Source organism: Chiloscyllium plagiosum, unplaced genomic scaffold (assembly GCF_037043375.1).
Source record: "Chiloscyllium plagiosum isolate Xiang-an unplaced genomic scaffold, Cpla_swu_hap1 HiC_scaffold_11, whole genome shotgun sequence".
Classification (NCBI taxonomy): Eukaryota; Metazoa; Chordata; class Chondrichthyes; order Orectolobiformes; family Hemiscylliidae; genus Chiloscyllium; species Chiloscyllium plagiosum.
The window spans coordinates 27,368,498-27,391,551 of record NW_028270149.1 but is presented as its reverse complement, the minus strand read 5'-3'; the positions used below and the strand labels follow the sequence as shown (position 1 = coordinate 27,391,551).

Below are 23,054 nucleotides of genomic sequence, written 5' to 3'. Positions count from 1 at the left end.
CTCGCCGCCCCCACTCTCTCTCTTCTCGCCGCCGCCCCCCACTCTCTCTCTCTCTCGCGCCCGCCCCCCACTCTCTCTCTCTCGGCCGCCGCCCCCCACTCTCTCTCTCTCGCCCCGCCCCCCACTCTCTCTCTCTCTCGCCCCGCCCCCCACTCTCTCTCTCTCGCCCCGCCCCCCACTCTCTCTCTCTCGCCCCGCCCCCCACTCTCTCTCTCTCTCGCTCTCTCGCCCGCCCCCCACTCTCTCTCTCTCGCCCCCGCTCCCCCACTCTCTCTCTCTCGCCCCGCCCCCCACTCTCTCTCTCTCGCGCCCGCCCCCCACTCTCTCTCTCTCGCCCCGCCCCCCACTCTCTCTCTCTCCTCGCCCCGCCCCCCCACTCTCTCTCTCTCTCGCCCCGCCCCCCACTCTCTCTCTCTCGCCCCGCCCCCCACTCTCTCTCTCTCGCCCCGCCCCCCACTCTCTCTCTCTCGCCCCGCCCCCCACTCTCTCTCTCTCTCGCCCCGCCCCCACACTCTCTCTCTCTCGCCCCGCCCCCCACTCTCTCTCTCTCTCGCCCCGCCCCCCACTCTCTCTCTCTCGCCCCGCCCCCCACTCTCTCTCTCTCGCCCGCCCCCACTCTCTCTCTCGCCCCGCCCCCCACTCTCTCTCTCTCGCCCCGCCCCCCACTCTCTCTCTCTCTCGCCCCACGCCCGCCCACTCTCTCTCTCTCGCCCCGCCCCCACTCTCTCTCTCTCGCCCCGCCCCCCACTCTCTCTCTCTCTCGCCCCGCCCCCCACTCTCTCTCTCTCGCCCCGCCCCCCACTCTCTCTCTCTCGCCCCGCCCCCACTCTCTCTCTCTCTCGCCCCGCCCCCCACTCTCTCTCTCTCTCGCCCCGCCCCCCACTCTCTCTCTCTCGCCCCGCCCCCCACTCTCTCTCTCTCGCCCCGCCCCCCACTCTCTCTCTCTCGCCCCGCCCCCCACTCTCTCTCTCTCGCCCCGCCCCCCACTCTCTCTCTCTCTCGCCCCGCCCCCACTCTCTCTCTCTCGCCCCGCCCCCCACTCTCTCTCTCTCTCGCCCCGCCCCCCACTCTCTCTCTCTCTCGCCCCGCCCCCCACTCTCTCTCTCTCGCCCCGCCCCCCACTCTCTCTCTCTCGCCCCGCCCCCCACTCTCTCTCTCTCTCGCCCCCGCCCCCCACTCTCTCTCTCTCGCGCCCCGCCCCCCCACTCTCTCTCTCTCTCGCCCCGCCCCCCACTCTCTCTCTCTCTCGCCCCGCCCCCACTCTCTCTCTCTCTCGCCCCGCCCCCCACTCTCTCTCTCTCTCGCCCCGCCCCCCACTCTCTCTCTCTCTCGCCCCGCCCCCCACTCTCTCTCTCTCTCGCCCCGCCCCCCACTCTCTCTCTCTCTCGCCCCGCCCCCCACTCTCTCTCTCTCTCGCCCCGCCCCCCACTCTCTCTCTCTCTCGCCCGCCCCCCACTCTCTCTCTCTCTCGCCCCGCCCCCCACTCTCTCTCTCTCTCGCCCCGCCCCCCACTCTCTCTCTCTCTCGCCCCGCCCCCCACTCTCTCTCTCTCTCGCCCCGCCCCCCACTCTCTCTCTCTCTCGCCCCGCCCCCCACTCTCTCTCTCTCTCGCCCCGCCCCCCACTCTCTCTCTCTCTCGCCCCGCCCCCCACTCTCTCTCTCTCTCGCCCCGCCCCCCACTCTCTCTCTCTCTCGCCCCGCCCCCCACTCTCTCTCTCTCTCGCCCCGCCCCCCCACTCTCTCTCTCTCTCGCCCCGCCCCCCACTCTCTCTCTCTCGCCCCGCCCCCCACTCTCTCTCTCTCTCGCCCCGCCCCCCACTCTCTCTCTCTCTCGCCCCGCCCCCCACTCTCTCTCTCTCTCGCCCCGCCCCCCCACTCTCTCTCTCTCTCGCCCCGCCCCCCACTCTCTCTCTCTCTCGCCCCGCCCCCCACTCTCTCTCTCTCTCGCCCCGCCCCCCACTCTCTCTCTCTCTCGCCCCGCCCCCCACTCTCTCTCTCTCTCGCCCCGCCCCCCACTCTCTCTCTCTCTCGCCCCGCCCCCCACTCTCTCTCTCTCTCGCCCCGCCCCCACTCTCTCTCTCTCTCGCCCGCCCCCACTCTCTCTCTCTCGCCCCGCCCCCCACTCTCTCTCTCTCTCGCCCCGCCCCCCACTCTCTCTCTCTCTCGCCCCGCCCCCCACTCTCTCTCTCTCTCGCCCCGCCCCCCACTCTCTCTCTCTCGCCCCGCCCCCACTCTCTCTCTCTCTCGCCCCGCCCCCCACTCTCTCTCTCTCTCGCCCCGCCCCCCCACTCTCTCTCTCTCGCCCCGCCCCCCACTCTCTCTCTCTCTCGCCCCGCCCCCCACTCTCTCTCTCTCTCGCCCCGCCCCCACTCTCTCTCTCTCTCGCCCCGCCCCCCACTCTCTCTCTCTCGCCCCGCCCCCACTCTCTCTCTCTCGCCCCGCCCCCCACTCTCTCTCTCTCTCGCCCCGCCCCCCACTCTCTCTCTCTCTCGCCCCGCCCCCCACTCTCTCTCTCTCGCCCCGCCCCCCACTCTCTCTCTCTCGCCCCGCCCCCACTCTCTCTCTCTCGCCCCGCCCCCCACTCTCTCTCTCTCGCCCCGCCCCCACTCTCTCTCTCTCGCCCCGCCCCCACTCTCTCTCTCTCGCCCCGCCCCCCACTCTCTCTCTCTCGCCCGCCCCCCACTCTCTCTCTCTCGCCCCGCCCCCACTCTCTCTCTCTCTCGCCCCGCCCCCCACTCTCTCTCTCTCGCCCCGCCCCCCACTCCTCTCTCTCTCGCCCCGCCCCCCACTCTCTCTCTCTCTCGCCCCGCCCCCCACTCTCTCTCTCTCTCGCCCCGCCCCCCACTCTCTCTCTCTCTCGCCCCGCCCCCCACTCTCTCTCTCTCTCGCCCGCCCCCCACTCTCTCTCTCTCTCGCCCGCCCCCCACTCTCTCTCTCTCGCCCCGCCCCCCACTCTCTCTCTCTCTCGCCCCGCCCCCCACTCTCTCTCTCTCGCCCCGCCCCCCACTCTCTCTCTCTCTCGCCCCGCCCCCCACTCTCTCTCTCTCTCGCCCCGCCCCCCACTCTCTCTCTCTCTCGCCCGCCCCCCCTCTCTCTCTCTCTCCGCCCCGCCCCCCACTCTCTCTCTCTCTCGCCCCGCCCCCCACTCTCTCTCTCTCTCGCCCCGCCCCCCACTCTCTCTCTCTCTCGCCCCGCCCCCCCACTCTCTCTCTCTCTCGCCCCGCCCCCCACTCTCTCTCTCTCTCGCCCCGCCCCCCACTCTCTCTCTCTCTCGCCCCGCCCCCCACTCTCTCTCTCTCTCGCCCCGCCCCCCCACTCTCTCTCTCTCTCGCCCCGCCCCCCCACTCTCTCTCTCTCTCGCCCCGCCCCCCACTCTCTCTCTCTCTCTCTCGCCCCGCCCCCCACTCTCTCTCTCTCTCGCCCCGCCCCCCACTCTCTCTCTCTCTCGCCCCGCCCCCCACTCTCTCTCTCTCTCGCCCCGCCCCCCACTCTCTCTCTCTCTCGCCCCGCCCCCCACTCTCTCTCTCTCTCGCCCCGCCCCCCACTCTCTCTCTCTCTCGCCCCGCCCCCCACTCTCTCTCTCTCTCGCCCCGCCCCCCACTCTCTCTCTCTCTCGCCCCGCCCCCCACTCTCTCTCTCTCTCGCCCCGCCCCCACTCTCTCTCTCTCTCGCCCCGCCCCCCACTCTCTCTCTCTCTCGCCCCGCCCCCACTCTCTCTCTCTCTCGCCCCGCCCCCCACTCTCTCTCTCTCTCGCCCCGCCCCCCACTCTCTCTCTCTCTCGCCCCGCCCCCCACTCTCTCTCTCTCTCGCCCCGCCCCCCACTCTCTCTCTCTCTCGCCCCGCCCCCCACTCTCTCTCTCTCTCGCCCCGCCCCCCACTCTCTCTCTCTCTCGCCCGCCCCCCACTCTCTCTCTCTCTCGCCCCGCCCCCACTCTCTCTCTCTCTCGCCCCGCCCCCCACTCTCTCTCTCTCTCGCCCCGCCCCCCACTCTCTCTCTCTCTCGCCCCGCCCCCCACTCTCTCTCTCTCTCGCCCCGCCCCCCACTCTCTCTCTCTCTCGCCCCGCCCCCCACTCTCTCTCTCTCTCGCCCCGCCCCCACTCTCTCTCTCTCTCGCCCCGCCCCCCACTCTCTCTCTCTCTCGCCCCGCCCCCCACTCTCTCTCTCTCTCGCCCCGCCCCCCACTCTCTCTCTCTCTCGCCCCGCCCCCCACTCTCTCTCTCTCGCCCCGCCCCCCACTCTCTCTCTCTCTCGCCCCGCCCCCCACTCTCTCTCTCTCTCGCCCCGCCCCCCACTCTCTCTCTCTCTCGCCCCGCCCCCCACTCTCTCTCTCTCGCCCCGCCCCCCACTCTCTCTCTCTCGCGCCCCGCCCCCCCACTCTCTCTCTCTCTCGCCCCGCCCCCCACTCTCTCTCTCTCTCGCCCCGCCCCCCACTCTCTCTCTCTCTCGCCCCGCCCCCCACTCTCTCTCTCTCTCGCCCCGCCCCCACTCTCTCTCTCTCGCCCCGCCCCCCACTCTCTCTCTCTCTCGCCCCGCCCCCCACTCTCTCTCTCTCTCGCCCCGCCCCCCACTCTCTCTCTCTCTCGCCCCGCCCCCCACTCTCTCTCTCTCTCGCCCCGCCCCCCACTCTCTCTCTCTCTCGCCCCGCCCCCCACTCTCTCTCTCTCTCGCCCCGCCCCCCACTCTCTCTCTCTCTCGCCCCGCCCCCCACTCTCTCTCTCTCTCGCCCCGCCCCCCACTCTCTCTCTCTCTCTCTCGCCCCGCCCCCACTCTCTCTCTCTCTCGCCCCGCCCCCCACTCTCTCTCTCTCTCGCCCCGCCCCCACTCTCTCTCTCTCTCGCCCCGCCCCCCACTCTCTCTCTCTCTCGCCCCGCCCCCCACTCTCTCTCTCTCTCGCCCCGCCCCCCACTCTCTCTCTCTCTCGCCCCGCCCCCCACTCTCTCTCTCTCTCGCCCCGCCCCCCACTCTCTCTCTCTCTCGCCCCGCCCCCCACTCTCTCTCTCTCTCGCCCCGCCCCCACTCTCTCTCTCTCTCGCCCCGCCCCCCACTCTCTCTCTCTCTCGCCCCGCCCCCCACCTCTCTCTCTCTCTCGCCCCGCCCCCCACTCTCTCTCTCTCTCGCCCCGCCCCCCACTCTCTCTCTCTCTCTCTCGCCCCGCCCCCCACTCTCTCTCTCTCTCGCCCCGCCCCCACTCTCTCTCTCTCTCGCCCCGCCCCCCACTCTCTCTCTCTCTCGCCCCGCCCCACTCTCTCTCTCTCTCGCCCCGCCCCCCACTCTCTCTCTCTCTCGCCCCGCCCCCCACTCTCTCTCTCTCTCGCCCCGCCCCCCACTCTCTCTCTCTCTCGCCCCGCCCCCCACTCTCTCTCTCTCTCGCCCCGCCCCCCACTCTCTCTCTCTCTCGCCCGCCCCCCACTCTCTCTCTCTCTCGCCCCGCCCCCCACTCTCTCTCTCTCTCGCCCCGCCCCCCACTCTCTCTCTCTCTCGCCCACTCTCTCTCTCTCGCCCCGCCCCCCACTCTCTCTCTCTCTCGCCCCGCCCCCCACTCTCTCTCTCTCTCGCCCCGCCCCCCACTCTCTCTCTCTCTCGCCCCGCCCCCCACTCTCTCTCTCTCTCGCCCCGCCCCCCACTCTCTCTCTCTCTCGCCCCGCCCCCCACTCTCTCTCTCTCTCGCCCCGCCCCCCACTCTCTCTCTCTCTCGCCCCGCCCCCCACTCTCTCTCTCTCTCGCCCCGCCCCCCACTCTCTCTCTCTCTCGCCCCGCCCCCCACTCTCTCTCTCTCTCGCCCCGCCCCCCACTCTCTCTCTCTCGCCCCGCCCCCCACTCTCTCTCTCTCTCGCCCCGCCCCCCACTCTCTCTCTCTCTCGCCCCGCCCCCCACTCTCTCTCTCTCTCGCCCCGCCCCCCACTCTCTCTCTCTCGCCCCGCCCCCCACTCTCTCTCTCTCGCCCCGCCCCCCACTCTCTCTCTCTCGCCCCGCCCCCCACTCTCTCTCTCTCGCCCCGCCCCCCACTCTCTCTCTCTCGCCCCGCCCCCCACTCTCTCTCTCTCGCCCGCCCCCCACTCTCTCTCTCTCGCCCCGCCCCCCACTCTCTCTCTCTCGCCCGCCCCCACTCTCTCTCTCTCGCCCCGCCCCCCACTCTCTCTCTCTCGCCCCGCCCCCCACTCTCTCTCTCTCGCCCCCCGCCCCCCCACTCTCTCTCTCTCGCCCCCGCCCCCCACTCTCTCTCTCTCGCCCCCGCCCCCACTCTCTCCTCTCGCCCCCGCCCCCCACTCTCTCTCTCTCGCCCCCGCCCCCCACTCTCTCTCTCTCGCCCCCGCCCCCCACTCTCTCTCTCTCGCCCCCGCCCCCCACTCTCTCTCTCTCGCCCCCGCCCCCCACTCTCTCTCTCTCGCCCCCGCCCCCCACTCTCTCTCTCTCGCCCCCGCCCCCCACTCTCTCTCTCTCGCCCCCGCCCCCCACTCTCTCTCTCTCGCCCCCCGCCCCCCACTCTCTCTCTCTCGCCCCCGCCCCCCCACTCTCTCTCTCTCGCCCCCGCCCCCCACTCTCTCTCTCTCGCCCCCGCCCCCCACTCTCTCTCTCTCGCCCCCGCCCCCCACTCTCTCTCTCTCGCCCCCGCCCCCCACTCTCTCTCTCTCGCCCCCGCCCCCCACTCTCTCTCTCTCGCCCCGCCCCCCACTCTCTCTCTCTCGCCCCCGCCCCCCACTCTCTCTCTCTCGCCCCGCCCCCCACTCTCTCTCTCTCGCCCCCGCCCCCCACTCTCTCTCTCTCGCCCCCGCCCCCCACTCTCTCTCTCTCTCGCCCCCGCCCCCCACTCTCTCTCTCTCGCCCCCGCCCCCCACTCTCTCTCTCTCGCCCCCGCCCCCCACTCTCTCTCTCTCGCCCCCGCCCCCCACTCTCTCTCTCTCGCCCCGCCCCCCTCTCTCGCCCCCGCCCCCACTCTCTCTCTCTCGCCCCCGCCCCCCACTCTCTCTCTCTCGCCCCCGCCCCCCACTCTCTCTCTCTCGCCCCCGCCCCCCACTCTCTCTCTCTCGCCCCCGCCCCCCACTCTCTCTCTCTCGCCCCCGCCCCCCACTCTCTCTCTCTCGCCCCCGCCCCCCACTCTCTCTCTCTCGCCCCCGCCCCCCACTCTCTCTCTCTCGCCCCCCGCCCCCCACTCTCTCTCTCTCGCCCCCGCCCCCCACTCTCTCTCTCTCGCCCCCGCCCCCCACTCTCTCTCTCTCGCCCCCGCCCCCCACTCTCTCTCTCTCGCCCCCGCCCCCCCACTCTCTCTCTCTCGCCCCCGCCCCCCACTCTCTCTCTCTCGCCCCCGCCCCCCACTCTCTCTCTCTCGCCCCCGCCCCCCACTCTCTCTCTCTCGCCCCGCCCCCCACTCTCTCTCTCTCGCCCCCGCCCCCCACTCTCTCTCTCTCGCCCCCGCCCCCCACTCTCTCTCTCTCGCCCCCGCCCCCCACTCTCTCTCTCTCGCCCCCGCCCCCCACTCTCTCTCTCTCGCCCCGCCCCCCACTCTCTCTCTCTCGCCCCCGCCCCCCACTCTCTCTCTCTCGCCCCCGCCCCCCACTCTCTCTCTCTCGCCCCCGCCCCCCACTCTCTCTCTCTCGCCCCGCCCCCCACTCTCTCTCTCTCGCCCCCGCCCCCCACTCTCTCTCTCTCGCCCCCGCCCCCCACTCTCTCTCTCTCGCCCCGCCCCCCACTCTCTCTCTCTCGCCCCCGCCCCCCACTCTCTCTCTCTCGCCCCCGCCCCCCACTCTCTCTCTCTCGCCCCCGCCCCCCACTCTCTCTCTCTCGCCCCCGCCCCCCACTCTCTCTCTCTCGCCCCCGCCCCCCACTCTCTCTCTCTCGCCCCCCGCCCCCCACTCTCTCTCTCTCGCCCCCGCCCCCCACTCTCTCTCTCTCGCCCCCGCCCCCACTCTCTCTCTCTCTCTCTCTCTCTCTCTCTCTCTCTCTCTCTCTCTCTCTCTCTCTCTCTCTCTCTCTCTCTCTCTCTCTCTCTCTCTCTCTCGCACCGCCCGCCACACACGCTCTCTCTCGCGCCGCCCGCCACACACTCGCACCGCCCGCCCCCCCCCCCACACACACACACACACTCTCTCGCGCCGCCCCCCCCCCCCACACTCTAATGAGAGAGTGGCCCATTTGGTCTGATAGAAAATAGTCAATTTACAAGCAGAGTGAGAGCACGAAAAATATGTTGATGCAATCGTTTTGATAACTAACTGTTTTACTTTTTAGGAAATCATGGACCGTATCTATAAAAACGTCATGAGCAAGGTGCAGGAGATGAACTATTTACAGAGGACTTTATTTAAATTAGGTTATGATTACAAGTTGGAACAAATCAAAAGAGGTTATGATGCACCCCTCTGCAGCATGTAAGGAAACTGGCATTTCATAAAAATTTTATTGTTTAATTGCTTTGAGTAGGTTAAATCTCTCCAAAACAATGGCATCGCCTTTTGCCCTACTTGTAAAGATATCTACCTGCACCACGCGGCCTACACGAGGCCACTAGCACTTTGTTGAAGACAGTTCGGGTTTCATGATAAATGCTGGTATTGTGAATGATGCTCATCCCAAAGTGAATTTTTTTTAAAAATTATGGCGATTGGATATTTATTTTGCCAATTTTACTGGGATCTCAGTACTCTGGCATTGCCATTAGCTAATTTATGCAACGATATACATTTAACTACTGTCTGCTTAAAAGTATCCCAGAACTGTTCCAGGACATTTATAGAGTCATAGTCAGAGTGTCATACAGCATATAAACACACCCTTCAGTTCAACCAGTCCATACCAAAAATAATTCCAAAAAAAGCCCATCCCACCTGCCTGTTCCTGGCCCATATTCCTGTAAACCTTTCCTATTCATGTATCCATCCAAATGTCTTTTAATTGTTGTAATTAAGTCTGCATTTCCCACTTCCTCAGGATGTTCATTCCACACGCAAACCATCATCTGTTTTTTTTAAAAAAAAAGCTGCTTATGTCTTTTTAAAATATTTCTCCTCTCATCTTAAAAATGTGACCCCTCTCACCTTGAAGTTTCCCATTCTAGGGAAAAGATGACTCATTAACTCTACCTGTACCTCTCATTATTTTGTAAACTTCATCAGGTCATCTGTCAACCTCTTATGCTCCAGTGAAAAGTGTCCCAGTCTATCCAGCCTGCCTTCATAACTCCAACCTTCCATACCTGACCTAAAGAGATATTGGGGTGAAAATTTTGATCAAGGACAGGCTTAAAGGAACATAACAAAAGAGCAGTAGAAAGACAAAGATGTTTAGGGAGAAAATTCCAGAACTGAGAATCTCAGCCTCTGAAGCCCAGGTCCTTGATGGTGGATCACTTAAAAATCAGGCCTGGACAATAGGCCAGAATTTGAGAAATGTTGATATCTTGGAGGGCTATAGGGCTGGACTAAGTTGAATCGAGTGGAAGGAGCAAGGCTGTGGAGGGAATTGAAACCCAGAGTGATTGTTTTAAAATGGAATGTTTCTTTTGTCAGCAGACATCCGGTTGATGAGAATGGACAAGTTAGGATGTGGGCAGCACAGATATGGATGAACTCTAGTTTACAGAGGGTGTCAACTGGGTTTCTAGCCAGGACAGTGTTTCAACATGTCAGCTGTTTTTTCCAAATATACAAGCCACTAGTTTGTCTAAAATATAAAGTTGTTTTTCCAGAAGTACATCTGGGAACTCTCCTTAACAGAATGCTACAATTTTATGGCTTTTTTTCCTGTTCCAACACCATTACCTCTGGTGTTCACCAAGGATCTGTCTCTGTGTCCCTCTGTTTCTCATCTGCCTACTGCATTCTGGCAATATAATTTGACGAGACTGCATTAATTTTCATGTGAACACTAACAATACCCAGTGTTACTTCCCTATCACCTTTTCTGACCTCTACTGTTAGCAACGATCAGGCAATTTATCTAATGACCACACTGGAATGAATGGAAATTTTCTCCAATTAAATGTTGCAAAAACTGAAGCCAGTGTTTTTGGCCCTCACTCCAAATTCTATTCCCTCAAACAACATCCCTCTGTAGCAAGAATCTAAGACTGACCAGTCTATTAACAATCTTTGTGTTATATTTGACTGCATGTTTGTGTCATCACTAAGAACTAAGGTAACTTATTTTTGACTCCCTAATTTCATCACTGTCTTGGCTTATCTGTCACTGACAAACCTCCTTTCTTGCCTTTTTGTCTAAGAAAAGATAAACCAGCATTTGAGGCGGTGCAGACAGGTTCTCTCGATTGATTCTGTGTATGGGGTGATTTTCTTATGAGAAGTTGAGTAATAGTTTGGCCTTTACTCAGTGGAATTGAGAAATGAGCGAAGACCTTATTGAAACATTAGATTTTTAGGGGACTTGAGCGGGTAGATGTGGAAAGGTTGTTTCACCTGGCGGAAGAGTCTAGAACCAGCAGGCATCATAAGATAAGACATTTCTCCTCATCTCTGACAGTAGGGAGTCTGTGGAATTCTTTACTTCAGGGGACTGTCGAGCTAGATCGTTGCATATGTTTAAGGCTAAGAGCAATTTTTAATCAGGAATAGAATTTAGTGTTTATGGGAATATGGCAGGAAAGTGGAGTTAAGGATCTCCGTGAATGGCGGAGTCAACTTGGTGAGCAGCATTCCCTTTTAAGCTGTGCTATGCCTGGAGATTGGCACTTGACACCAATCATTATATTGACTTCTGCTTCCGGAAGTCACTGCCACCTACAGGCCTCTGAGACCTGCGCAGCCAATAAATTAGAGGGAACTCTCGTCATTGACCGAAATGGCCTACATCTGCTCTTACAGCTTATGGTCTTGTTACCTCTCGACTGAACTACCCTGACATATTCCTGATTGCCCTCCGACATTCTACTTTCTTAAATGTTGAGGTCATCCAGACGTTTGTCTGAGTTTAACTGGCAGTGAGGTCTGCTTCCTTATGCTTGCTGACATACATAGGCCGCTAGCCAAGCAGTGACTTGCTTTTAGAATTCCCAAACTTATTTTAAAACCCATGGCCTCACGTTTCCCTCCCTCTGTAATCTCTTCCAGCCACACAGCCCACTAAGGTATCTGTATGCATCCTTGTTTTAATTGCTGTACCATTGCTGGCCAAGCCTTTGGTTGTCTAGGTGCTAAGTTCTCTATTATCTTCCATACACTTCCTGCCTCTTGACCTCACTTTCCTCCCTTAGAAATCTCCTGAAACCTATACCTTGGCTAAGCTTTTGGTAATCTGACCTAATATCTCCTGCATGGCTCAGTGGTATTTTGTTCTACAATATTCCTGTAAAATACGTTGAGATATTTTTATGGTAAGGCTGCTATATAAATAGAAGTTGTTTTATGTGCTTTGAGGACAATTTGTACATACTTGCAGATATCCAAGTATTGTAGTTTTGGATATTTGGAATCATTCCTAAATATCAACTGAGATTTTTTTTTGTTTTATAATAGGATATTATTTAAAAAAGTGAAAGCCCTTTTGGGAGGAAATGTTCGAATGATGCTGTCTGGAGGGGCTCCCCTTTCTCCACAAACACAAAGGTTTATGAATGTGTGTTTCTGCTGTCCAGTAGGTCAAGGTTATGGCTTGACTGAGACATGTGGAGCTGGAACCATCACTGAAGGTGAGGATTTGAACCATCTGATAAAGTGGTCCTCCTTGGCAATTGACAAATGCATCGAAGAGGTGAAAAAAATACTCAAAAACAAAAGCCAATTTTGGGCATTTAGTATACTTAAGAGAATAAAGTGGAACTGTTGAAAAATGACAGAAATTATACTTTACCTTATTTACTGAATGACTTGGACAATGAAACCAACTGAAAATGAAGCCATTAAACTGAGCATTAGCAATACAGTTTGAAGTTTTATAAAGCGTTTAGTCTTTTTACACGAAGCATTGTTTAATCTCAATTGTCAGTTAATGATTAAATTGCAGTAATCCATTGTCCCTCTGCCACGCTATGTATATGTTGTAGTTCATGCTCTTGTAACAGTTCCCTTTCCCATGTGTTAATAATGTTTGTTTAATGTTGCATTGTGTGCTGTGGTGGATATGTTTACATTCCACTTCAAGTAAGGATTTCTGAATGTATTGTTATTAATTATCAATCTTTCAAGTGGAAAGAGATTGTTGATCTTGATTGGCCTAATGCGTGTCTCAACACGGAAACCTGGTGGTGTACAGGCATGCAGAAAAATTGTATCTTCTCTGTATTCCAGGCTCCACAACTAGGTGTAAATATGTATAGCTTGAGGCACCATTCATTTAAATTATTATTTATACACCTGAAAGGATTCCAATTTCTAACACGTCAGTGTTTTTATAATTTCAGTATTGGACTACAGCACAGGCAGAGTTGGAGCCCCATTGATCTGTTGTGAAATCAAGCTGAGAGATTGGGAAGAAGGTATTTGTTAAACATTCTTATAGATATGAGCTCACCTTTGGGCTAACTCTGGAATTCATCTTTCTGTACACATCATGGTCTTTGCACAGTATTATATGCAAGAATTAAAACACTTTAACATCACGTCATGAGCCTTTGTACTTTTCTAGGCTAGATGCAAAATGGAGCTATTAAATTGAGCCACAGTAATCCAGTTTGAAGTTATTTTATAAACTATCTAATCTTCTCACACAAAAGTATTGTTTTAAACTTAATTGTGATTAGATTGCAGTAATACATTGTCTCTTCGCTGCACTATAAATATGTCGAGGGAACGATGCAAAGACCTTGAGGCCAGTGGTACGGGATCTTTGCCTCAAGTTTAGAGTCAAACTCCATAGTCAATCATACTGGCTTTTTAAAAATACAGTGGTGTTCCCTCCATATCTTCAGGTATAAACTAAAATGTCATAAGAGCTGCAATATTCCTACTTAGCCAAAGTCATTATATCAGCAAGATTATATGGAATCAAAGTGCTGTCATCGGTATGATGGACCAAATGGTCTCCATCTATTACAATGTAAGTATAATGATACAGCTGAGTGGGAAATCTTTGTGACATGATCCCTGCTGTTTTCAAGCTCCCTTGTGTTTCCAGCAGGGTCACTGGTTAATGGTGAGGTATAGAAATTGCCTTCCTCTTGCTATGGATCTTCAAATCCATTCCACTACCAGCTTAAAGTGGCACAGATCTTGGTTCAATTTGGCTAGTACACTCGTAGTTATTTTAGTTTGCGCATTTGCCAGGAGTCAAGTAGATTTTGTTTATCTAAACAAGTAACTAAATTGATTATGGTGCTAATTTGTCATTTATAGCCTGAACTAGACTATCATTTCTGTGTTGGGGAATAACCTCAGTGTTTTGTTAAATGAATAGTAAGTTTCTGAAAGCTTAAGGGAGTTGAATTGTAGGTTTAATCCTCACTGATCCTCATTGTTACATTTGAAGGTGGATACACCACTTGTGATCAGCCCAATCCAAGAGGAGAGATTCTAATTGGTGGACCAAATGTGGCTATGGGGTACTTCAAAAATAATAAATCCAGCAGTGATTTCTTTGAAGATGACCATGGTCAGCGTTGGTTTTGCACAGGAGATATTGGTGAATTCCACCCAGATGGCTGCTTACAGATAATTGGTAAGTGACATTGAGAAAATGTGACCTGAATTGAAGGATAGAGTTTGATTTTGGCAAGAGATCCCAAGACTGAATAAGGACACCCATTTTGCTTTGAATTCTGGAAAATGTGTTCCTTTTGTTCTCTTGGCTGCCCTATGCTGAAACTACTAATGATTGATTAGTAGTCTAGCATAAAGACTAAGACTTGATCCCTAGGCATTACTAAGTCAGGTAGTCTTCTCAGGATGCCAAATGAGCAGCTGCAGTGGATCTCTCTGACGGGGAGATTAGCAATACATGGCAGCTGCTGATCATTGTCATGCTGGACTTTAGATGAGTATATTGTCTGGGTAGGGCCCCTATGTGGTGCAGTGGTAGTGTCCCAACCCTTGTCCCAGGAGGCCTGGGTTCAAGTCCCAACTACTCCAGGGGTGTGTCATAACATTTCTGAACCCGTTGATTATAAAAATAGGCTAGTTTGTCTGGGTTAGTGCTCATAGTGTCCCTGTTACAAGCCCTGTTCAGTTGTTATCTGGGCTTGCAGATCATTTTGAATCTGAGTTGGTACTCCCCTTCAGTCAACTGCTTTGAAAGAAGAAAATATGAAGAATGGAATTTTGTTGACAGCAGTTGTTGGTTATTATTTTCAGAGAGCACATTTTTGTAAATTCCTTTACACACTGTGACATAAGGATTATTCGGTTTGTTTGGAAAAGCAGAATTTGATTGCCAGTTTTGTCCTTCCTGTGACCTATTTAAAAGTTTGTTTTCCAAATTTCTTAAACACTGCCCCTGGTTTGGCTCTTGTGGTTTGATATCACTTGAACGCCAGGGGAAGGTTTCTTCCTTAATCTTTTGTATGGTGTGTTTTTGTTTTAATTTTGGTTCAGTACTCAGTGTTCTAAAAATCATTCATCTATCATTCTCTGTCTATTTTTTCATGAATTTGAAATGATGTTATAATATTATAACTGTTTGCTCCTTAGATCGCAAGAAAGATTTAGTGAAGCTACAAGCTGGAGAATATGTCTCTTTGGGTAAAGTTGAGTCTGCCTTAAAGAGTTGTTCCCTCATTGATAATATTTGTGCATACGCAAACAGGTGAGATTAAATATCTATCACAATGTGCTAATTATACTCTCCAATTAATTATAATATTTTTATTTTTTTTCCATGGATCAAATAGCCAAACGGGTTTCATAAATATTTTTTCCCTTTTGAAAATGGTTTATTTGATGGCAAATATAAATAATGGCTATCGATGTAATATTATTATTCATAAGATCAAGAGGTGTGTTAAATGGAAGTCATACCCTGTGCTGACCAAGTAAAGAGTTAGAAATTCAGTGTAGTGAAAAGACAAAGTTATTTTGTGGCAGTAACTGCACCTCATCTGAAGTGCTTTGTGCCGTAATGTTCACATAAACCACAACCTATTAACTAGTGGTTAACAAGGATCAATGCTGGGGCCACAATTTTATTAAAATATAAATGAATGAATTGGATCAGGAAAGTGAATGAACTTATCACCATGTTTACAGATGTCACAAAAATAGGTGTGAAGGCAAGTGCTAAGGATGACCCAGTCTGCAGACAAGTTAAGCAAGTGGGGAATGTGAGGTTATAAGCATTTTCAGGAAGAATAGAAAAGTTCAAGATTACTGAAATGAAGAGACTAGAGATTTGGGCATCCTTGATAATGTATTACAAAAAACACCTGGTGTCCAGTTCAGCATGCTAGCAGGAAAGACAAATGGAATGTTAGCTATTATTTCAAAGGGAATAGGGATGTCTTGTTACAACTACATAAGGCACTCGTCAGACCACAGCAAATACGGTGGACAGTTTTGGGTCCCTGATCAAAGGAAAGATATTCTGGCATTCGAGGCAGCCCAGAGAAAGTTCTCTAGGCTAATCCCAGGTAGCAGTTAAGTTAGTTGGGCATGAACTCATTAGAATTTAGAAGGCAACCTTTATTGAAACATAGAAGATTCTTAATGGGTTTGAAAGACTAATGTGGGAAAGTTGTTTCCATTTGTGGGAGAATCTAGAGGGCATGATTTTAAGACCAGGGCAAGGAGAAATTCTTCTGAGATAAGTGAATCTGGAATTCCTAGCCACAGGAGGCCTTAAAGGTTCGGTCATTAAATCTATTCAAGGCTGAGATAGATTCTCAATCAATAAGGGAATCCAGGATTATAGGGAAAGGGCAGGAACATGAAGTTGAGGATGGTCAGATTGACTGTAATCCCACTGAAGGCGGTACAGATTCTGGGCTGAAGGGCCAGCTGGTGCTCATTCATCTTATTACAAAGGGGAAATGATAACATCTGACAGTGTGCAGATTTGACCAGGGCAAATATCTGGTCTCCAGAATCTTAATTTGAAGAATGGAATGATAGGGAGAGAAGTGTTGGATAAGAGGCATTGTCGAAATTATGGAGAGGTTTGATTTTAAAGTAAACATGACATGTCACTAGTGCTGCAAAGCTGAAGTAAGTTAGCAGAGAAGACTACGGAAACAGAAACAACTTACATTTATGTTGTGCCTTGAATATTGTGAAGATGCAGGGATATTTGTGTTGTCAAATAAAATCTGATGCAAAACAACATAAGCAATTATTCGGAAAGATGATCAATTATGTAGACTTTAATGAGTGTCTTTAAAAGAGACAGAGAAGCTTAAAGAGGGATTCCTTACTTTAGGGTGCAGGTAGCTGAAGGCATGCCACCAATACTGAATTGATTAAATAGGGCATGTACAAGAGGCCAGAATTGGAAGATGCAGAGATCTCAAGAATATTGTCAGGATGGAGCACAGTGCAGAAATAAGTCAGTGTGATGCGGTGGAGAGCCTTATAATCATCTGCATAACAACAAAAGGCAGAGATGCTTGTGAAGAGGAGGGGATGGACAGAGGTGGTGTGAAGGTGAGGCCCAGGGCCAGTAAAGCTGGTACACTTGTGAACCAAGTCATGTTTTCTTTCTCCCCTGTACATTATGTATTGTGCCTCAAGTTAAAGATTTACACTTATTAGACAACGAGTAGAGTATGTACTTGTTGTTTTGGTTACTGCTTCTAAACTTGGAATTGCCAAGTGAATTTAAGTAGTTGTTTTTAATGGGAGTTTTATGAATTTTAGGATGTTCCTCAAAGTTTGATGGTAATAAATCTGGATAGGCTTTATAGATTCGGACACTGAGAATACCTTTATATAGCTAAATACAATGTTGAGTTTTAAAAATATTCCACATTTCCATTTGTTTTATCTTTGCCCCTTTTATGGTGCATGACATTGGAGTACATGTAAAGATGCTATCTGCTTACTGCAATGATGGACATGTTAAACTACAGCTAAATGCAGGGAATAGAAAATATTGCACGTTTTCATTCGAGCTGCTAATTTTATTGGCATGGGGCCAAGTCTATTTGTTGATTATTTGATACTGAGAAATGATTTATGTCTGGGAATGTCCAGTCACCAGAATGAGGAGGAAGTCAAATATTTAATAGTCACACAATTTAATTACAGAAAACCAGGCAGATATTTCATGTGAATTGATAATGTTTCCAGCTTGCCAGCCCCTAGTTGAGGAAATTATAAAGCGTAGAATGGGGGGGGGGGGGGGGGAGAGAAAGAAATGTGCGTAATTGGAAACTTAAATGAAGAATCAACTCCTACCCTCTAGCATATGCCTTATGGTTGAACCTAAACCTACATTTTTTTTTGTTGTTGTTGTTTCCTTCCCAGTGAACAATCTTATGTAATTAGTTTTGTGGTACCCAACCAGAAGAAGCTGACTGCCCTTGCGGAACAGAAACAAGTTCAGGGAACGTGGGAGGAAATTTGTAATGATAGCAAGATGGAAGCTGAAGTACTGCGGGAAATCAAAGAAGCATCAGCATCCAGTGAGTGTGTTCATCCATTGGCACCCAATCAGTAATTTAGAAACAACAAGAGCAGCTCCTCTAATGTAACTGTGTGGATCTTTTTGTTCATTCATGGGATATGGAGAATACTGGCTGGGCCAGCATTTATAGCCCATCACCAACCACTTGAGAAGCCAGTGGTGAGCTGCCATCTTGAATGTGCATTGCATGGGGGAAAGGTACATCCACACAGCTGTTGTGAAGTTTCAGGATTTTGACTCCACAATCGTGGAAAAGTGATGATTTTAGCTCCAAGTTGGCAAGTCCTGTGGACTGTAGGGGAACCTTTAGTTGATGTTCTTGTGTATCTTCTGCCCTTGTCCTCGATGGTAGAAGTTGGGGGTTTGAAGGGTGCTGTTGAAGCAGCATCTTAATTAGAACACATGGCCAACACTAAAATGCATACAACTGGAAAAAGTGGGCGAAAATATTTGTTTTAAAAAAAAAAGTAGAAATTACTGCAGAAACTCAACAGGTCTGGCAACATCTATGGAGACAAAGCAGAGTTAACGCTTGAAGTCCAATGACCCTTCGTCAGAATACAGATGCTTCCAGACCTACTGAGTTCCTCCAGCAATTTGTTTTAGTTTCAGATCTTCAGCATCCACAGTTCGTTGTTTAATTTTAGGAGAAATATTTATTCAATATCCTTTAATTATCAGTTTCTGCTCTCTAAATTACAGTGGTGCAGTTAAAGTCTCATGTTCTGATGTTAGTTTGACAAAAATCAGTTTCAATTAATGTGTATAATATCTCAAAATTAAGTTGCAGAAGAAAATTTTCAGTGGCTTCATAGCACAGCAAGGTTTAAAGTGTTAGTGCCTAGCCATGACGTTAATCAAATGAGAAAGATGGGAGGTTACAGGCATGATTTCTGACGTCCTTGAGTTTCAGGAGTCATCTCAGAGAAAATGAGGCTTTGACATGATTTTGGAGGGAGGCCTTATTAGGGAGAGCTACTGTTGAAAACTTGCAGGTTTTTAATTACAAATTTCATGTGTGAGTTCTTTATTTTATCTCAGGTAAATTAGAGAAGTTTGAAGTCCCTGTGAAGGTTCGTTTGAGCCCAGAGCCTTGGACTCCTGAGACTGGTTTGGTAACAGACGCCTTCAAGCTTAAGAGGAAAGAACTGAAGAACCACTACCTCAATGACATTGAAAGGATGTATGGAGGGAAATAGATTCTTCAAAACCCTGGATGATAGATTTATGGTGCCTGCAGAAAGGTAGCGCACCAAACAGGACAGTGATTAATTTTAAACAAATTAATGAACCCAAATGGTTTTTCTCCAATGTATTCACTCTTACTTGAACATTAAAGCAAGCAATTGGAAAATTTCTTGAAGGTTGTAAGGTTCCACCATGTGCCCACCTTCGAGTAATGACCATTGTCCTCTTGCATGTTTGTTTTTTTACCTTTGGTTTTGTGTTTTTTCTTTGTGGGGGGACCACCAGTTGGTTATACAGGAAATGCTGGGGAGAGAATGGAGTCTGTTATTGTAAATGAGCTTTTAAAAAAGTGACCATTTTCTTTCCTATATTCTTTACTTAAAGAAAACAATGCGAGGTTTCTCCATGTAGCTTGAACCTCTCAAAACCCCAATCGGGTGGTGGCACTGTTTTTTTTGATGTGATGTTTGCACTAGAATGTTTCATGTTTATATAAAATGTTGCTGAAAATATTTTGGTTCTTAAAAATGATAGATCATTTTTCCCTATTTACACCGCAGTTGTTTAACTGTCATGATTGCCGATAGTTTTTTAAACATGAACCGGCTGAAAATTGATATGACTGGGCAACTTTTAATTGTCTTTGTGATAATAAGTAGTGGCTCTGTAGTTTGCCAGTACCATGGTACTAAAGAGCTCACTGGCCTTTCTCCTGGAGGGATGCAGCTGACACAACATGTCTTCATGGCGTGGTATCAACTTAACTCTTAACAGAACAATCCTTTTGGTCTCCAGAATACCTTGTGATGGATGTTTGTGGACAATGATGGTTAGAGTTACTTCATCGCATAAGTAACCTATCCACTAAGTGTAAATGCCAGCTCTTGAGTTCAATGCTTTGGCAAAAGCCCAAGATTTTTCTTTTCCCAAAGGTGTATCCACAAATCCTCAATCATTGTGTTGTGAACGAGCATTGCATGAACCAAGAAAGACACGGTTTTGGAGCTGCTGCTACTTGATCACTTTGGAGAGACTCCTATAGACAACGCACCAGTGTGGATGTTCATTGAAGAGAGAATTTGACTTCGACGTCATGATTGTGCTCAGATGTCAACAGTTTGTCTAATCTTTCAGTCAAAAGAACCATTTGAAAACTGGAGAGAGGCAACCAATATTCTGTGCAACTTTATCCAGGTCTGAGTCAGCACCCTTTTGTGGAGAAGGGAGCAGTACCTTGTATGATAACTAGACTATATTTATTTGTCCACTTCAGGTAGCCTTGCTGTAGTAAACAACTTGTAAAAATATCCATTGGGCAAACACCTTTTGGTTGTTAAAGTGCATCTTTAATCATGCATTTGGCTAGTTTCTTTGTTGTTTTGGAAGCTAGGTACTCACTTACTCAATTTTGTTTTATTTTGTTCCTAACCACCTAGAAACCTGTAATGAATCTTGCTACTCCATCCCACCACCCCTCCCAAACACACACGCAATTGCCATGTCATTAGCTAGGAGCATTGAGGTGGTTTGGGTGGCCAATAATTGGGCGAAATGAAAATCTGACAAAAGCAGCTGGTTTTCCGATTATTATCCTGTTTTATTTTGAAAGGAAGGATATGTCGTAAGAGGGAGGGAAAACCCTTGATAAGCGGTTTGCTTACTGTGAGTTACCTTATCTTTTGTATATGTAAAAGCTGTCTGCTTTACATTTGTGTGACATGCCATCTTATGTTTGGCACAACCTTTCTGAAACTGTCCTGGTACTGTAGAACTGGATTAGTTCATGGCATTCATTCGTGTGTGTGTATCATTTATTTGAGCTAGGATTACAGCTAATTCACAAACAGATTTTCATTTCAGGCTGTGACTCAAACAGTTCATGCTGAAAAACAGTGTATTTAAAATCCAGTTAATTATCAGTCATTTGTATCAAGACCTTGTCTCAAATTTCAACAACTCGAATATAAATTGAATGCTTTAAAACTCCACCCAGGCCTCTGTGCTTGTTAAAGATCTTTTTCTTAATTCAATTTAATTCTGTGTTTGTGTCCCCTTGAAGAAAGTGCAAACAGGTAGCTGATGTAAAATGCTGAGTGAAATTTAAGTGCTGTACATTTGTTTTAAAAATTTATGATTTGGAATGAAACGGGTCAGAGCTTAATAGAAACAATTGTTTTGATTTTTAAATTAGTGTTTTTATACCTCGATCAGCTTTCAGAAAGCTGATTCTTCAGAGGAACATTATACACATCAATAAGTGCTTATGTGGGGAATTATTTGTGACTGTAACTTCTGTACTTAATGTCAATTGTCTTATATATATATTTAATATAATATATATATGATGTGTGTGTAAATGGGAGGAGTAAACGCAATTTAAAGATTCATTATTTTGAGTGTCTTCAGGTTTTAAATTGCTCCTTTTCCTTTTGGAGCAGTATGAGAGTGATTTGTGTTCCATTTCCATATGGCCCATTATGTTATAAGTACCCTCACAAGGTTTCACAATATTCAACATTTAAAAAGCACTTCAGTCGATCCTGATGGTCTCATGGATCAAAGTACAGCCAGTGTGGTACTGAGCTGCACTCACCATGAACCAGGTTTGTTTCCTAAACTGAGTTATATTGATTGGGGTGATGGCCAGACTCTCTACGGTTAACTCTACAGTTTTGGGTTAGCAAGTGAGAAAGGACAAAGAAAGCCCTCAGGAACCAGTGTCCCTGCTCTTGATTATTATCCAGTGATCTTCTGGTAGGCCTGTGTGCTGATGCTGGGCAAGAGCAGTACCCTTGCCAACAACAACTATGTGTGACCAGCTCTCCCCATCAAGGCACTCTTGGATGAGTGTGTTGCTAGCAGCACCGTGACACCAAAGCCATACCTGCACCCAGCTTGCACCAGTATCAGCTGAGGAAATGGGGTGAGGGTGTGAAGTAAGAAAGTTCACACGTACCCCAAAAAGTGTAGAAGGAACAATCTAAAATGTCCATTAAGCCATCTCATGGTGGCAAGTACTCCATCTACTGGTAAGTCATTGTAATGACTTTGGATTTCAAGAAGACTTCTTTTCCTCTCCAGTTTTCACCCTCTGTTTACACAAGACACTTTTTTTTCTATTGTGTTGAATGCACTATCTCTGTATTTTAATGAATGTGTGCAGTCAGTGATTCCAGCTATGAGCACTGCTGCCCCCCAGTGGTGGAGGTAGAGCTTCTCTGTAGTAACATGGGTTTTGACCATGACCTTTTATTTAAATAGCATCTCTCCTCTCTACATATCATTGAACCAGCTCTGATATCTCAGGCAAATTCCTCCTCAGGGTCCCAAAATCTAACTGCTTGATTGTTGAGGTAGGAAGAGTGATCTTGGAGGAATTCTGTTAAAAAACTAATTGACCATTTTTAGCCATGGGTAATGTGTCATATAAACATATTCTCGCAGGTGTGACCCATTTCCTTTTCTTATGGGTACCCTGGTGTCAGCAATGAGATGCAATCCGTGGCAAGAGGCTTTGTTGCCAAAGATTTTGAGGGTTCATAAATATAGCCTTTGTTCCATCCATAATTCTCATCAGCATCAAGACCATGCCTGAATATTTCTATTCATTGTAATGATTTCCCCTTCTCGGTTCTGCCAGCATAATGCAGTTGTCTATGGACAGATTTGAAAACACCACTGCTCAATGTTGATGACTTAAGTTGATATCTTTGGCTATTGAATATTTGTATAAAAACGGGCGTAATTAAAACTAGGTTATTTATCATTCTCTCAATTGAATTATTCATGGCTGTTTTCTTGATTTTTAAACCTGCATTATGACAGCCAAAAATGTAAAATAAAAATGTTTCTGTGGAATTTTAGGGTGTGAACCTTATCCACCTGACGGATAAATGTAAATAAAAAGTGGTTTCTCAGCACAATTGCTGGTGGTTGCTGACCTGTTTTTATTCAGATTCTTTTTTAAAATATTTATTGTGTATTCAGTCTTTGTGCTCATTGTGGGTTGCTTCTGTCATGGTGGCTGTATTGGGAAAGACCATATACTACTGATCTGAGGATACTATTTGGGCCTGATCTGTCTTATTAGCTGATCCTTACTAGATCAATTAGCTGGAGCACCACTCTGCTAAGGCAGTGGTTGGGTTAACCGCCAGCCCTGCAAGTTATCGATCCCACAAGCTTGGTGTTATGGCCAGTCCTGGAGTGACCGCCTTTATTGCCTGTTTCTAGTTCTTAAACTTGTTTTCTTTAACCGTTAAATGACACGCTATACAAAAAGTGTTGAGAGTCATCATCAACTGGACTGGGTAGGAATTTTGTACTCTTTGCTCGAAGAGAGTTAGTACACCAGTTGTAAATATGGGG

The 23,054-nt window shown here is 50.5% G+C and overlaps 1 protein-coding gene across 8 annotated transcripts in view; it reads left to right on the top strand.

Moving 5' to 3' along the window:
* acsl4a (acyl-CoA synthetase long chain family member 4a) overlaps positions 1–22,609 on the top strand; it is a 98,901-nt gene extending 76,292 nt beyond the window's left edge. For all 8 annotated transcript variants that reach the window (XM_087991925.1, XM_087991924.1, XM_043704974.2 and 5 more), the window contains 7 exons: positions 8,229–8,368; positions 11,468–11,640; positions 12,352–12,426; positions 13,416–13,604; positions 14,573–14,687; positions 17,339–17,496; positions 18,540–22,609. In XM_087991925.1, coding sequence (XP_087848051.1) covers positions 8,229–8,368; positions 11,468–11,640; positions 12,352–12,426; positions 13,416–13,604; positions 14,573–14,687; positions 17,339–17,496; positions 18,540–18,697 — 1,008 coding nt within the window. In that variant the 3' untranslated portion in view covers positions 18,698–22,609. The remainder of the gene's footprint in view (positions 1–8,228; positions 8,369–11,467; positions 11,641–12,351; positions 12,427–13,415; positions 13,605–14,572; positions 14,688–17,338; positions 17,497–18,539) is intronic.
* Positions 22,610–23,054: the final 445 nt, after the last annotated feature.